At 31.9% G+C, this 14,021-nt stretch overlaps 1 protein-coding gene across 1 annotated transcript in view; it reads left to right on the top strand.

Annotated features, from left to right (window-relative positions):
* LOC109851322 (branched-chain-amino-acid aminotransferase 5, chloroplastic-like) overlaps positions 1 to 13,510 on the top strand; it is a 31,801-nt gene extending 18,291 nt beyond the window's left edge. The window contains exons 10-11 of the mRNA XM_020421395.1: positions 8,812 to 8,975; positions 13,185 to 13,510. Coding sequence (XP_020276984.1) covers positions 8,812 to 8,926 — 115 coding nt within the window. The 3' untranslated portion in view covers positions 8,927 to 8,975; positions 13,185 to 13,510. The remainder of the gene's footprint in view (positions 1 to 8,811; positions 8,976 to 13,184) is intronic.

Below are 14,021 nucleotides of genomic sequence, written 5' to 3'. Positions count from 1 at the left end.
TTGACTAAATACGTAACCATAATACAATATGTAAAAACACAAAAATCAAAGCTAAACAAACACACATATTGTAACAACCTTTAATAACCCTATACACAAACTATAAAGCCATAACATCACACACTCACATAAAAAAATAACAACACTTATTCAAAGAAAAATATAAGAACAAAACGATATTGATATAATATGATCTATGAAAAAATACAAAAATAAGAGAAACGAAACAGAAGAGTAATATGATGTAAAATAACACAAGTTAAAATAATAAAAAATACCAATCTGACAAAGAAAAACATAATTGAAGGACTCAATGCATTCAAATAAGTAACAAACAAATTGACAGTATAAAACTCAAAATAAATTAACACATACAAAAATCGTAGAATACACTGAAATATAAATGCTTACTAACAATACTGACACTCACAAACATACTACTAGATAAAGAAGTATAATATATATAAAAAACTATGAAAGGTAGAATAGGTATATAAGCAAATGAAAACATAAGAAGAGCATAATTCCGTATAATAAAAACACTGATATATTTTAGATAAACATGGTTACACAGTTGATACTAGAAATAATGAATGACTATAAATCAATAAAAATAACATCGTAAATATAATAATCTACGTGAATACACTATAATGAAAAAGAGAATAATAAATATAAAAGAATAAAAAGTAAATCACAACGCAAGTAAATGAAAATAATGAATAGAGAATGAACAACAACTAATAACACAATAAAAGTCGTAGAAATCTAAAAATACCATAAAACAAATACTGAAAAATAACACGTGTATACAATATATATTATCACAACGACAAAACAATACATATCAAAAACGAAGCAACAACAAATACACATATGTACTATAAACAACCCATGAGTCTATATTATACATACCCACAAACTCTATTTAAAAAAAATCTTTTATATTAGTTATAAAAGAAAAATATTCAATGATACAAGATAATATTACAAAAAACCTATATAAAATAGTAACTCAAACCCCAAACCTAACAATATGAATAAACGCTTGAATATTAAAGTATAAATACATTGCTCTTAGAAATAACGAAACCAATTGCGAACATACTAAAATAATCTAACAAGACAAAACTTACTAATAAAAACTATATACTAAAAATGTAAAGGATAAGAATATAGTACATATGTAGAATATTAAAATCATGAACTAATTAAAGTATATCACAAAATACGAACAATATACAATAATCTAAATATAATTAAATAATGGATGATAAGATATAAAACGCACTCATACACAATTTAGATATGCGAAAATATATTTAAACACGAGAAAATAATCTGAAAATCAGATACGTTATGTGATGTATATGTGGAGTCTAGGGCAATGCAAAACACTTAATAACATGATTTGAACAATTAAAAATATATAAGTAATGGTAGATATTTTCAGTGAAAATACACAATATAACATAGTGTATGATACATAAAATAATGTAATAAATAATACAAAAATCAATACAATCAACGATATATAAGTCAACCAAAGAAACATAGTCGTAAAAATAATAACACATATAATAACGACCGGTATAAGGAAAGATGATTTATAGGAAGAGAGCATGTAGTCGCGAAACGACGAAACAAGAATAGTGGGAAGCCCCGGAGTCAAAGAGTGATAACATAGGGATAAAACAAAATCTATCAAGAGAATAGGATAATGACTCAAGAATAGTCTCACGGATAAAATATGATATGCGTCTAAATTATCCATTATATTCTTATTAGTAAGTACTCGGGATCGTGACCTACATGGGCCACCACTAAAGCCTGTCACGCCCCGCTTTCCAAAATATCCAGAATCAGAACGTAAACAAGTCCGTGACGTATTAGATTAAGGAGAACAAATAAAAATAAATATTTCTCCTCAACCTAATACGCTAAGTGTCTAGAAATAAATACAATGCGAAGTCACAGGTCCCCGATCATAGTTAGCAAGAATATAATAGACAAACTCAGAACAAAATATTACATATCACAAATGAAGATCATCCAAGATATAATATTCGGGTCAACATGTCCTTATACAAAACTGAACAAATGAATACTGGAGAAGTATAAAATACATCGATCAACGGGAAAAAGAAAGAACTACAAAAGTAAGCTGGAACCATCAACTAATAAAAGAAACACTAGGCTTCGGCTTCTTCTGTTCTGTCTGTAAGACACCCATGCTAAGAATCCTTTGGTTCCTGACGATCTCCTAGCTGATCCTGTTCTTTCTCTAAGTTTAACGTACACCAAAGAAAACAGGTGTACGTCAGCGTGCATGGCACACAACAAGATCCCACAAAACAAATAGAGCTAACGAAAACTCAAGCAGAAAACGATACGATAATAGAAATAAAAAAAAAATGTGTAACTGGAAATTCAACAAAATCAATCAAGTAACAAGTCGATCATGCAGCAAGCGATCAGAATAATCATCCAAGTAATAATGTCATACAACTAGATAAAATTAATACTTAAAAATCTACAACAAGAGATGCAGTACGTCGAGCGAAATAATCCAAACAAGGAAACCCTCATGTATATACCATATATCTCAAATTATAGATAATTAAATATTAACCCCTATCTATGTATGAAAAGAAACACAACTGACCTACGTCTCACATGAATTTATACTTAGCCAAGAAACGAGGTCATGTAACTAGCCATCCTAAAACTCACTGGTCCACATCTCATATAAAATCAACATTCATATCACCGGATAACTGACTGTTTACAAATCCTCTACGCGCATCCAATATCGCTACACGAATCGGTCAGAGGACCACATGCAATCTGATCTCGGCCTGGTTCGAACTCAGGCAAAGCTCAGGTGATGAAACAGGTCACAGACTAAAGTGACCACGAATTCACTTTAACCCAACAAACCAACCCCAGTGACTACACGAATTCACTAACACGAGCTGGAAGATACATCAACAGTCACATCCAAGCACATGAACATTAACTTCTCCATCCCAACTCTTCTCGTTTTTCTAAATCAATAGTCGTATTCCACACTGAAACTCTGGTTCACCACCTAAACTCAGTCAACTCACCCACACATATCATTAGGTCTGTTCATGACGCACGAGACCACTAAGTTATGAACTACTAAGGTTCTCAAACACAATAATGAGATAATAATAACACTAATTTCACGCAACCCCATCATGACATGTCGAATACAGTAAATATTCACAAAACATGAAATGTAATCATGAACAACAACTATGTAAATTCAAAAAAATAATTCCTTTTCCAAAATAATTTCTTTTAAAATTATTTCTCATTATAATAATCCAAAATATTCTCTTTTTCAGAATAAATTCTTTAAAATTATTTCTCATCAATTATTATTCTAAAATAATTCATTTTCTCAAAAAATAAATTCTTTTAAAATTATTTCTCATTATTAATCTAAAATAATTCTTTTTTTCAAACTAAATTCTTTTTAAATTTTATAAATTCTCTAAATGATTCCGTTATCAAAATAAATTCTTTTTAATTAATATAATTATCCAAAAATGATTCCGCTGCCAAAATAAATTCTTTTAATATATTATAATTATTCTAAAAACACTATTTATCATATAATTATAATTTATTTAATATTATTCATCAAATCCACGCAGATAATTATATCACAAATTATCATAAACATATAATTCATAATTTCATCAACAAGCCCACGCAGATAAATACGTCACAAATAAACTATGCAAATAATTCATAATAAATATAAATTTTCAAACTACGAAATAGGGAGAGCGGGATCTTGCTTCGGGTTGTGTCGAACGGATCGACGTTGTCAACGTTGACGACGGGGTTAATAGGGCCGGGGGGGGGTGGGGTCAGCGGCACAGCGCGCCACCACTGTGTTGATGTGTAGCCGCGGATTCGTCGAAGGGCCGCGGCGGAGAGGAACTCGGCATCTCGTGGTGGTTGCAAGCGGGAGCAAGATCTGGTGGTCGGGAGGAAGGAGGGAGAGGTGGTGGCAGGCGCTGCTCGGACAGTGCGGCCCAACGACGTGTCGGGTCGTGTCGCTGGTGTGCGGTGTGTGGTGGAGATCTTGCGGGGAGTGAGGTGGCGCTACGGCATCTGGGTCGAGCTCGGAGCGACGGAAGTCTGGGTGGAGTGGGCAGCGCGGGAAGGAAGGGTTGTAGAGCGGCGGTTTGGACAACGACGAGGGGAGGTGGAGCTGGGCACGGTGAGCGGCGGTCACATGTGTAGAGGCTGGGGAGCTCGGGCTAAGGTTGAGACTGGGGTTGCTTGGTCGAGTTCGGGGCTGGTAGGCAGTCGGGCAGGAGACGGTGTAGAGCGGCGACGGTCAAGGCAGCGGCGGAGAGATGAAAGGCGACGTGTGTTCGACTGTAGGCTGGATAACTCGCGGTTGGGGTATGGAGATATGATGCAGGTTGGAGAGTGGACTCGGCCGAGGTTCAGGTGGTTCGAGAGCGGTAACGTTGGGCTTGGCCGGACGGCTCTGGAGGGGAGCGGTGGGTCGGTTGCGGCCTGAGTGGTGGGGCAGCTGAAAGGAGATGGTGAAGGTGCGTGGGTTGCAGAACGAGGGGTGAGAAGTTGAGCGCGGTGAAGGCGGGCTGGGGGGGCTTTGGGGTGGGCGGAGTAGAGGAGGTGTCGGGCGGTGAATGAGGTGCTGGACGCGAAAGAGCTTTGGCCGGAGGATGGTGTGTTGGTCCAGGGGAGAGAGGGGAGGAGAGATAAGCAAAAAGGAGGTGGTGCCGGCTGCTGTGAAAATCGACAAGATAAAAGGGATGTAAGATATAATATTATATATTATATATATATATATATATTATATATATATATATATTATATATTATATATTATATAATATATATATTATTATATTAGGGTTAGGGTTAGAGAATTAAAATAAAAATAATTAAAATAAATAATTACGAGTACTTAAAAATTAAACTAATTACAGAATAATTATCTACAAATAAAAACGTACATGTTGTGCTAATACAACAGTTGATACAAAATAGTCGAAATATACACATATTATACAATTAAATGAGAATAATTAATAATAAAAATATATTTACTTACATTTAAAATCAAATAATTATGGGATAATTATATACACAGTAAAACGTACCAGTTATACTAATACGACAGATAATATGTAACAATAGAAATAATACAAAAATTTATACAAATAATACGTAATTAATAATACAACGTATTATACAAAAATATACGTAATAATAATAATAATAATATCACGTATTATTCACAATGATACGTAACAGTATCGATAACACAACGGATAAATTCTAGAAATTTTCATTGCATAAAATTAATTTATAAATATTAATATTATTTAAATAAATATAAAACTTAGATTTTAAATCATAGAAAATTTTTAGAAAATCGAGAAAAATACAAATACTCTTTTAAAAATCATAATTAAATATTTTAAAATACCAAAAAATTATTTTAACTAGTATCGAAAATTCATGATCCTTACAAATATAGATAAATTCAAGGGATTACCATGATGCATGTGAAAATTTCTGACGTTTCAAACTAAAATCAACAAACATGAAATCAAGAAATTAACAGCAGCCTCTGAAAAATTTAAAATTTACAATTAATATTCTTAATATTCTAAAAATTATAGAAACACCCTTAAAAATTTAAATTATAAAAAATACCCTAAAATTATAAAAAAATTACAAATAATAAAAGTGAATTCAAGAAATTACCCTTTGGCACCAAAATTTTTAAAATTTACCAAAATTAACCTCGAAAGTTTATAAAAGGTACAAAAAAAAATCCTTCAAAATTTAAAAATCACAAAAAACTCTAAAATTTAAAAATTTATAACTAGTACACATCACATCTGGAAACTATTAGCAGATTGCTGAAATCTAATTTTTTTTAAAAATAATCCAAAGTTTTAATAATTACAAAAGCAACCTCAAACTTTCAAAGTTGCAAGAAATTTGCTGACATTTGAAATTACCACCAACACATGAAATATAGAAGTTATATCTACCAAATGTAAAAGTAAAAATTTAAAAAAACACTCTCAAAGTCTTAAAAATTACAAATCACACCCTTAAAGTTCAAAACCATAAAGAAGGGTTACAATCATTTTTCAACATCTAGAAATAGTCTAAGTCGATGTTGGTAACAAAAACAATAAGAATTGATTAAAAATATTCGGTTGAGGAATAAAAATTTAAAAAAAATATGATAGCTTAAAAATTATCATCATTATATTAATCAAAGTAACTGTGTATAATTTAATACGCTAGAGCAGTAAAAATACATAAGTAACATTAATTGATAAAAGTTTAAATCCATGAAAATGATAAACAACTATAGTATAATATCTTAGCATTAATTGATTATACTTTAGAAACATTAATCTCTGATGTGAAAAAATATTTATAGGGTAAAATAATTTAAGGACTTACGTATTAAGAAACTATTAGAATGTCTAGAAATATCATTCAAAAGATTAAGCTATTTCCATTGCAAAGGTGAAAGTGACGAAAATAAATCTAAATTTAGAAAACGTACATGAATCACTTGAATTGATATTACCATAAGACATAACTATTAAATAAGCACCGACTGAGTTCTACTAAAGAATAATTTAACAAATTTATCACAATCAAAGAAGAATTCTCTATAGAAGATGCAAGCAAAATTAGCAAATATTCATAAATTTCATATGTTGTTCTTCAAATACTAAATAAATTAAATATTAATATTATAATCTAAGCTAAATTGGCCATGAAAAATATAGGTATTTAATTTAGATCTCCCTGAAAAATAATAGGGATAGAGCAAATGTAATATTATTGACATAATAGAAACTCTTATTGAATACACATAAGAAAAATTCATTATAGAGAAAAAAAAGATAGCTCTTAGTCTTATTTAAGTAACAAATTAGGAACACAAAGAATTTAATATATATGGAATTAACATATATTCTCATTGAAATAGGAAAAAAATCAAAGTCTGTATTTCAAGAAATTTGTGTTGACCATTAGAAGTACATTCAATTTTTTTGTCAAGTTAAACAAGAAGATAAAAGATTAGCGAACCCAAGAAAGATAATAACACAAAAATACAGCTTTAGCTTGATGTTACAATCGGTTGTAGATGATGAATATACTATTCTAGAAATGCACAACAAAAGATAAAGGTGAAAAAGGATTAATCTCAGCTTAATAAAAATAAAACAGAAGAAATAAAGACAATATTTTTTAAATATTTTATAGAATAGTTTAATTATTTTGAGTGAAATTAGGAATCTTTAGAAGGGAGTTTCGTGAACTTCTTTCAGTAATTTTATATGCTTATGTGGATATTTTTATTATATAAAAGTATACTAAAGTTGACATTAATCTTTAGTTTATAAGTTTTTATAAAGTCTATCAATGATTTGGAACAAACTTCATATTATCTTTTGTATCGTTTTAGCATACTTTTAATTAATCATCTTGTCTTATTGGTTTTAAATATTCACCTTTTTTATATAACACTATTTCAATGTTTTTCACGTTTGCAATACTGTTTTGGTTTCATGTCAGTCTAAATAATATGAAAATTCAAATTGGCTTCAAATTATATTTGTTTTCCATCCATTCAACTATCAACATAAAAATTTAAATAGGGTGCAGTTTATTTAAACAAATATTAAAGAGAATAAATAATCGCAATGTTAAACTTAAGAGACAAAAGTGAGAAAAAACTATTAAAATAGAACCGAGGAACAAATTTTAGTTAGGAAATAAGCCAAAAAGTACTTAACCATGATATTTAACGACGGGCATTGCACATGTATAAAACCTAGTTGAATAAAAAAATGAATAAAAAGTAGAGAGATCAAAGCCGGACCTTTGGGAGAGAACAATTGAGAATTATTTCAAACTCTTAAGAAATCTTCGGAGTAAATGGAGTGAGGCTTTATCTATACCCCAGATTGGAAGACAGTAGGGGAAACGGATCAGCTAAACAGAATTCTTTTGGTGCTTTAATGATAAGAAATTTAAAGAACACACTACAAAGATATAATAATCAAGACTATAGATAACTACTATAAAACAATTCTAATTTATTAAAAAAAGGAGGAGGATCCTTTTTCCCCCTCAAACCAGTCTATAAGATTAATTGGAGGCTTTGAGCAATATGGTAATCAATAATCGTCTCTCAAGCACAATAACACCCCTCTAAATATTGTGAAATTGTATCTTAGTTTGCTCATATTAGCTTAAATTTTAATTATAGTGTGATGGGAACTATGACGGGATCTTACTTCATAGTCATTTTCTTTATACTTTATCAAATATAATTGACCTTATTTGTATACACGTCTTCGTTGATGAATAATGTCTGAAATAGACTTGATTGTTTAGTTAGCATATACTTTTTATTGTCTAATCTTATAGATCACTGGTTACAAAAAGATTATCTAATTAATTTAGATTAATCTCTAATTTACAAATAAAATAGTTTGGTGATTGAATAACAATGTCTAGTGAACAATGTGAAGTTTTCAGACCAATAAATGCTTCAAGATATAATAAATTAGTCATCAATTCCTTATCTTTCATATGAATTCACTAAACTTATGTCTCAGTTTTTAAAATTTTCTTTAATTAGGACTGGATAAGTAACAATATAATAATTAAAAAGATTAAACATAATATTGTTCATTAAAAGATTTATCGAAACCTACTCTTTTAAAGAGTGTTATTATTTACCTTACAGATTTGAGTATAAAACTGGACCAGACACTGTCACTCAGAAGTTGTATAAATCCCTCACTGCAATCCAAACGGGCGTCGTAGAAGACAAGATGGGATGGACAGTTAACGTCGATTGAGATCCTCATTTGCTCCTTCTGAAGTTGTAATGGTCCTCTTCTAATAAATGTAAGTTTCATCGCTCACGCATTATTTTGAACACGATTATACGCATGTTTCGTTTTTTATTTTCTATTCAAATTGTGGTGTAGTTTCTTTCTTGGTCGTATTTACTTCTGTTGGGTTGCAAAGTTACATGAATGCAGATAGATTAGGCTAATCTATTTGCATCAGATTTGTCTTTTAAAATTAATCCGTATTTGAGTTATAAGATCGATGAGAATCATGGCTAGAAAATCTTCAAGTTGGCTTGGAGTAAGTCAAATCAAACTTGAGCCTATTCCTATAACTTGACTGCATCTCAACTTAACACTTCACAGACAACCATAGTGACATCGTTCGAGATAAGTGTAGCAAATTGTGCATCTAAGAGCATCCAAACGGATTCCGGACCAAGTTACACTAGACGCATAGGTGGCGTCACATGCGCTGCATCTTGAGTAACAAAGCATCCAAATAGAATATTTGGTCCAAAATAGTTGTAGACTCGTGCAGTTCTAACTACATAAGATCCTCATATACTTGTTTGGTTGGGCTTTATTATTAGTTACGTCATTGAAAACGAAATGTCTACTGCTAAGTCTTATAAGAGTAGGATTTGGAGCTACATGATGTTACAAATCCTTTTGTTAGTAATAGACTTAGCGTGCACTTAATGGCTGCCTCCAACCAAGATACAACATCTTGAGGATAAAGGTAAGTTGTTATTGAAATGTATATCATCCAAACAGGGATTACCATTTGGTGGTTAACATGGATATGATTCGATCTCCCATAATTCTTTATTCTTATTTAAGAAGATTTGATTGTTAACTAATTGATCTTATTCTTGAGTGAAACTCTCCCTTAGCGACTGAGGATTCATTTTTCAAGCACACATAAAAACACATACAAATGTTGTGCGCATCGGAAATTTCGGCAGCACCTTTGATGCACAACAAGAGAGTAAATCACAACTAAATCCCTGATTCACAAAGGAAACAAGAACCGAAAGTGATATATCTCAACAAAGTGGGATATACACTCTTCCTCTCATCAGTTCTAGAACTGACTTGTCGAGAGAACCTAAACAAGCTATTACAAATCACAGCAAGACAACGAATTTTACGTGGTTCGGCAAGTTGGCTACGTCCACGGGGCAAGGAGGAGGGGGGATCTATTATTAGAGAGAGAGAGAGAGAGAGAGAGAGAGAGAGAGAGAGAGGATACAAATAGGGTTTACAATCACACAAATTAAACACTCAAACAAGCTTTCAAATCTCACACAAATATCTCTTCCAAAGGGATGCACAAACCCTTGCTACAGCCGAAAAGCCTCTGTATTTTTTTTCTCTGCACTTTTCTTTTCACGCCACTGTAGCCGCTTTTTCGCCCCTGCTCGCACCTGAACGCCCACGTTCTCCCCTTACCTGCTCACGAAACCCTAGGAAGAACTAGGTATTTATAACTCACAAAGTCGGGTGGGCCTTGGGTTGTTCCGCTCTTTGCTCCCGCTCGTGGCCCCACGCGCTTTGCCTCCAGCTCTTCTCCGCGTTCGTGGATGTGCTCACGTGGGTGTGGCCGTTCGTGGCCCCCACGTCCCCACGATCACTCACAACAAATTGGTCTTTTTGCAACGTGCTTAGGAGATCATTCAAGGACGGGCGTGTTGTGGATAGCGAGAAAGAGTCTCGTGCACAGTAGCTCTCTCTACCTGTAGGATCTAAGTTAGCAATAGATCCAAACACCAATCCAGGGGTGTGTAATGCTTCTGCCTTTGGCTTACACATATCACCTTTTTAAGCATATTTTAGCCGTTAATGTTGCATTCAAGATTTGGATATTGGGCATTCCATTATATTTTCCATTGCCACTGTAACAAGTGCTTATTGTATACTAAAGTTAATGTAAATGAACGGTAGTTAGCTATAATGAATAGTATTATTTTACCAAAGAATAGTATTATTTTACTAATACAGCGTCGATAGCTCCACGACTTGATAGCTCTGCGATGCTAGTAGGTTTTGGTCTCTAAATACAACCCCTTAGCACCACTCCAAGGGCGCCAGTTTTCATTCTCTTCACTGTTGCCCTAGTTGTACTGGTCTGCCTTAGCTCTGCGACGCCTTCAACAAGCTCTTTCCACAAAGGGCTTATTTGGTAGGTTAAAGCAATCCTGGTTAAACTTTAACATGATAATTATTATCCTAGAACAATTAGTGAGGGAAACATTCTTGTGTTTAGTATAACATCTCATTAGGGTTAAAATTTAACACAAAAGGATCTCTACTACTCTCAACATGGAATGCATAAATTACAAGCAGCCCCCTCAAAATATTAAACTTATAAACAACCTCCTAAAAAAAATCTGACAATTATAAAAAACCTCCTACACAATTCAATATTTGCAAAAAGAACCCTAGAGGTTTTAAAAATTACAAAAAAACCCTAATAATCCAAAATTTACAAAAAATCCTAAAAAAGTACAATGACAACATAAGATAACAAGCATACCTCTCAAAGTTTTGGAATTTGAAGAAAACACCCTTAAAATTCAAAATTTATAGAAACACTCTAAAAGATCAAAACTTACAAACAATAATCTTTTGTAAATTTCAAAATTTGAGGTTTTTTTTTTGCAATTTTTTGAACTTTTAGCTTTTTTTTTGCAATGTTCTAACCATTCAGTGTGTTTTTTTTTACAAATTTCAAATTTATAAAATTTTCAGTTTACTGTTTGTATTTTTAAAAAATTTAGGTCTGTTTTCTGTAAAATTCTAAGTTTTGACAATATTTATTGTACTGTTTTTACTTCTAGGTTGTTTTCTACAAACTTTAAATTTTAAAGAGGTTTGTAGTCCTATATTGTCAGTTTGTTGTTTGAATTTTTCAAGGTGCTTTTTTTTTTTAAAATTTTGAAGTTTGAAGGATTTTTTTTTTGTATTTTCCAAAACTTCCAAGTTGTTTTCTACAAGTTCCAAAATTTTTAGGGTCTTTGTAATTGCTATATTTTTAGTGTACTGTTTGTTTGTAGGATTGAAATTCTTAGGAAAATTTTTTTGTAAAATTTTAAATTTGAGGTTGTTTTTTGCAATTTACAAAGCTTTCAAGGTCTTTCCTACAAATTTTAATTTTTACGAGGCTGTTTGGAGTTTCTAGAATTTAAATATACTTTTTTGTAAGTTTTGATATTTCTAGGGTTTTTTGTAAAATTCAAAATTTTAAGATGTTTTCTATGATTTTCAAAACATTTAGGGTGTTTTCTTTAAATTTTAAAGTTGACCTACTTTTATGTTTTAATTTTTTAGTGTTATTCTATATTTGGAATTTTTCATTTTTTTGTGATTTTTACCGAGTTTTACATTATTAAGGTTGTTTTTGTAATTTTATAACTATTCAAGGGGTTGGTTATTAGTTTTTACTTTACAAGTGATCTAGTTAATTTTCAAGTTTCAGGAGGCTTGTTGTATGTTTGAGAACTGTTCGCTCCTTTTTCTCCTACAATTGAATTAGGAGTTTACTCTTATATGAGGTTAACTTTATCCTGAGTGAAGTTTTAGAAGGATAAGAAATATGGGTAAAGATGAGATAATGTTTAATAGGACAAACTTTTTACCTCCCTCTACCCATGTACCAAACAAGCCTTGAGAGTTCTCTTTGACACGCAATTGGTCTTTGTTGGTTTTTCCAAATCTCTCTTGGTTCCCTAAGCTTGGTTTCTTAACAAATTATTACTCTTCGTGAGTTTTCTACCCTTTCATGGGTTTTGTTTATCATTATATTTATAGGTAGGAGATAAATTTTAGTTCTTTGTAGAAAATAGCTCTCCTTATACCAAACCTGATAACCACAAAGAAGATCATCACAACTTAGCAATGATATTCGCATGGTTAATGGAGCAAAAGTGCAGTCTCTACCATCACAGCTATCCAAAAGTCAAAATATTTGTAATTTTTGTTGTTATTATGAGGAGTAATACAAATGACAAATTCATTAGCTTCTTCCACAATAAAACACCACCGACTTCCAAAATAATTCTTACGACAAAATATTTCGTCAAATTAATTTTAACCCAGCTTTGCATTTCAGCAGTTTAGTATTACCATGTATGTTGATATTTTTAAGGATAACTTGCTATGTTTCTTTAAGCGACTAGGTATCATATGTATTTCAAAACCAATTAGTTAAGACTTTTTTTTAAAATTTTTTTTGTCATACTAATGATGTGGCATCGCACAGGTCAATTATCCTCGTTGACGCAGACTATTTGTTCATGTAAAGGCTGATGGATTATGGGACTGGAAAAAGGGTGGAGGCATCACGCAGGTCAACTATGGTCGTTGACATGGGTTTAATAAGATATTTAAAAAAATAAACGCTTGTTCCAGTACTCTCTCAATGCTGGGTTTTCCTTTTATCTGTTCCTTTTATTTCTTGGTCCCGTTCAAAATGTGTGCAAGCAGTTGATCCTTTGGATTCTTGGTGCTTGACTATTTGCTTGTCATGAATGTCTACATGATCAGATTATATGTTCTTTTGGTATGCTTACGCGTGAGCATTATATATAATCTTAAGGAACGAAAATATATATGAACTAAAAATATGAATGATGTGTACGTGTTAGTACAAACAATATATCATATAAGTGGAGACAACTAAAATTTAAGTGCAATCAAACTGATAGATAATTACAATTATCGGCTCTATAGTTTGAATTGGAAAGTGCATGGACTTCTCGCTCTTCGCAATAGTTATAGAGGGCCCTCTTGGATTTATTTTTCTATTTCCCTCTACCATTGTTGTAAAATAATCCTTTTGGTGTGGTAGGCATGGATTCCAATAATCTTCTTCACCATTAAAAGAAAGTCAGAGTGTGCCCTTATCGAACAGTCATGAATTATCTCATGGATAACTACGATTTTTTGGGGGCAAATTAGGCATGAGTATAATTTATGACAGTATGGTAATTATTACGTTTTCAATGAATCACAATTACCAACTAGATAATCAATGGTTACGGACATGTTTAAATTTATTTTAAATTTTTTTTTGGGGGGGAGGGGGGGGGGTGGGGGG

The sequence above is a fragment of the Asparagus officinalis genome, chromosome 8 (assembly GCF_001876935.1).
Source record: "Asparagus officinalis chromosome 8, Aspof.V1, whole genome shotgun sequence".
Taxonomy (NCBI): domain Eukaryota; kingdom Viridiplantae; phylum Streptophyta; class Magnoliopsida; order Asparagales; family Asparagaceae; genus Asparagus; species Asparagus officinalis.
This window is presented reverse-complemented; position numbering and strand designations above follow the sequence as displayed.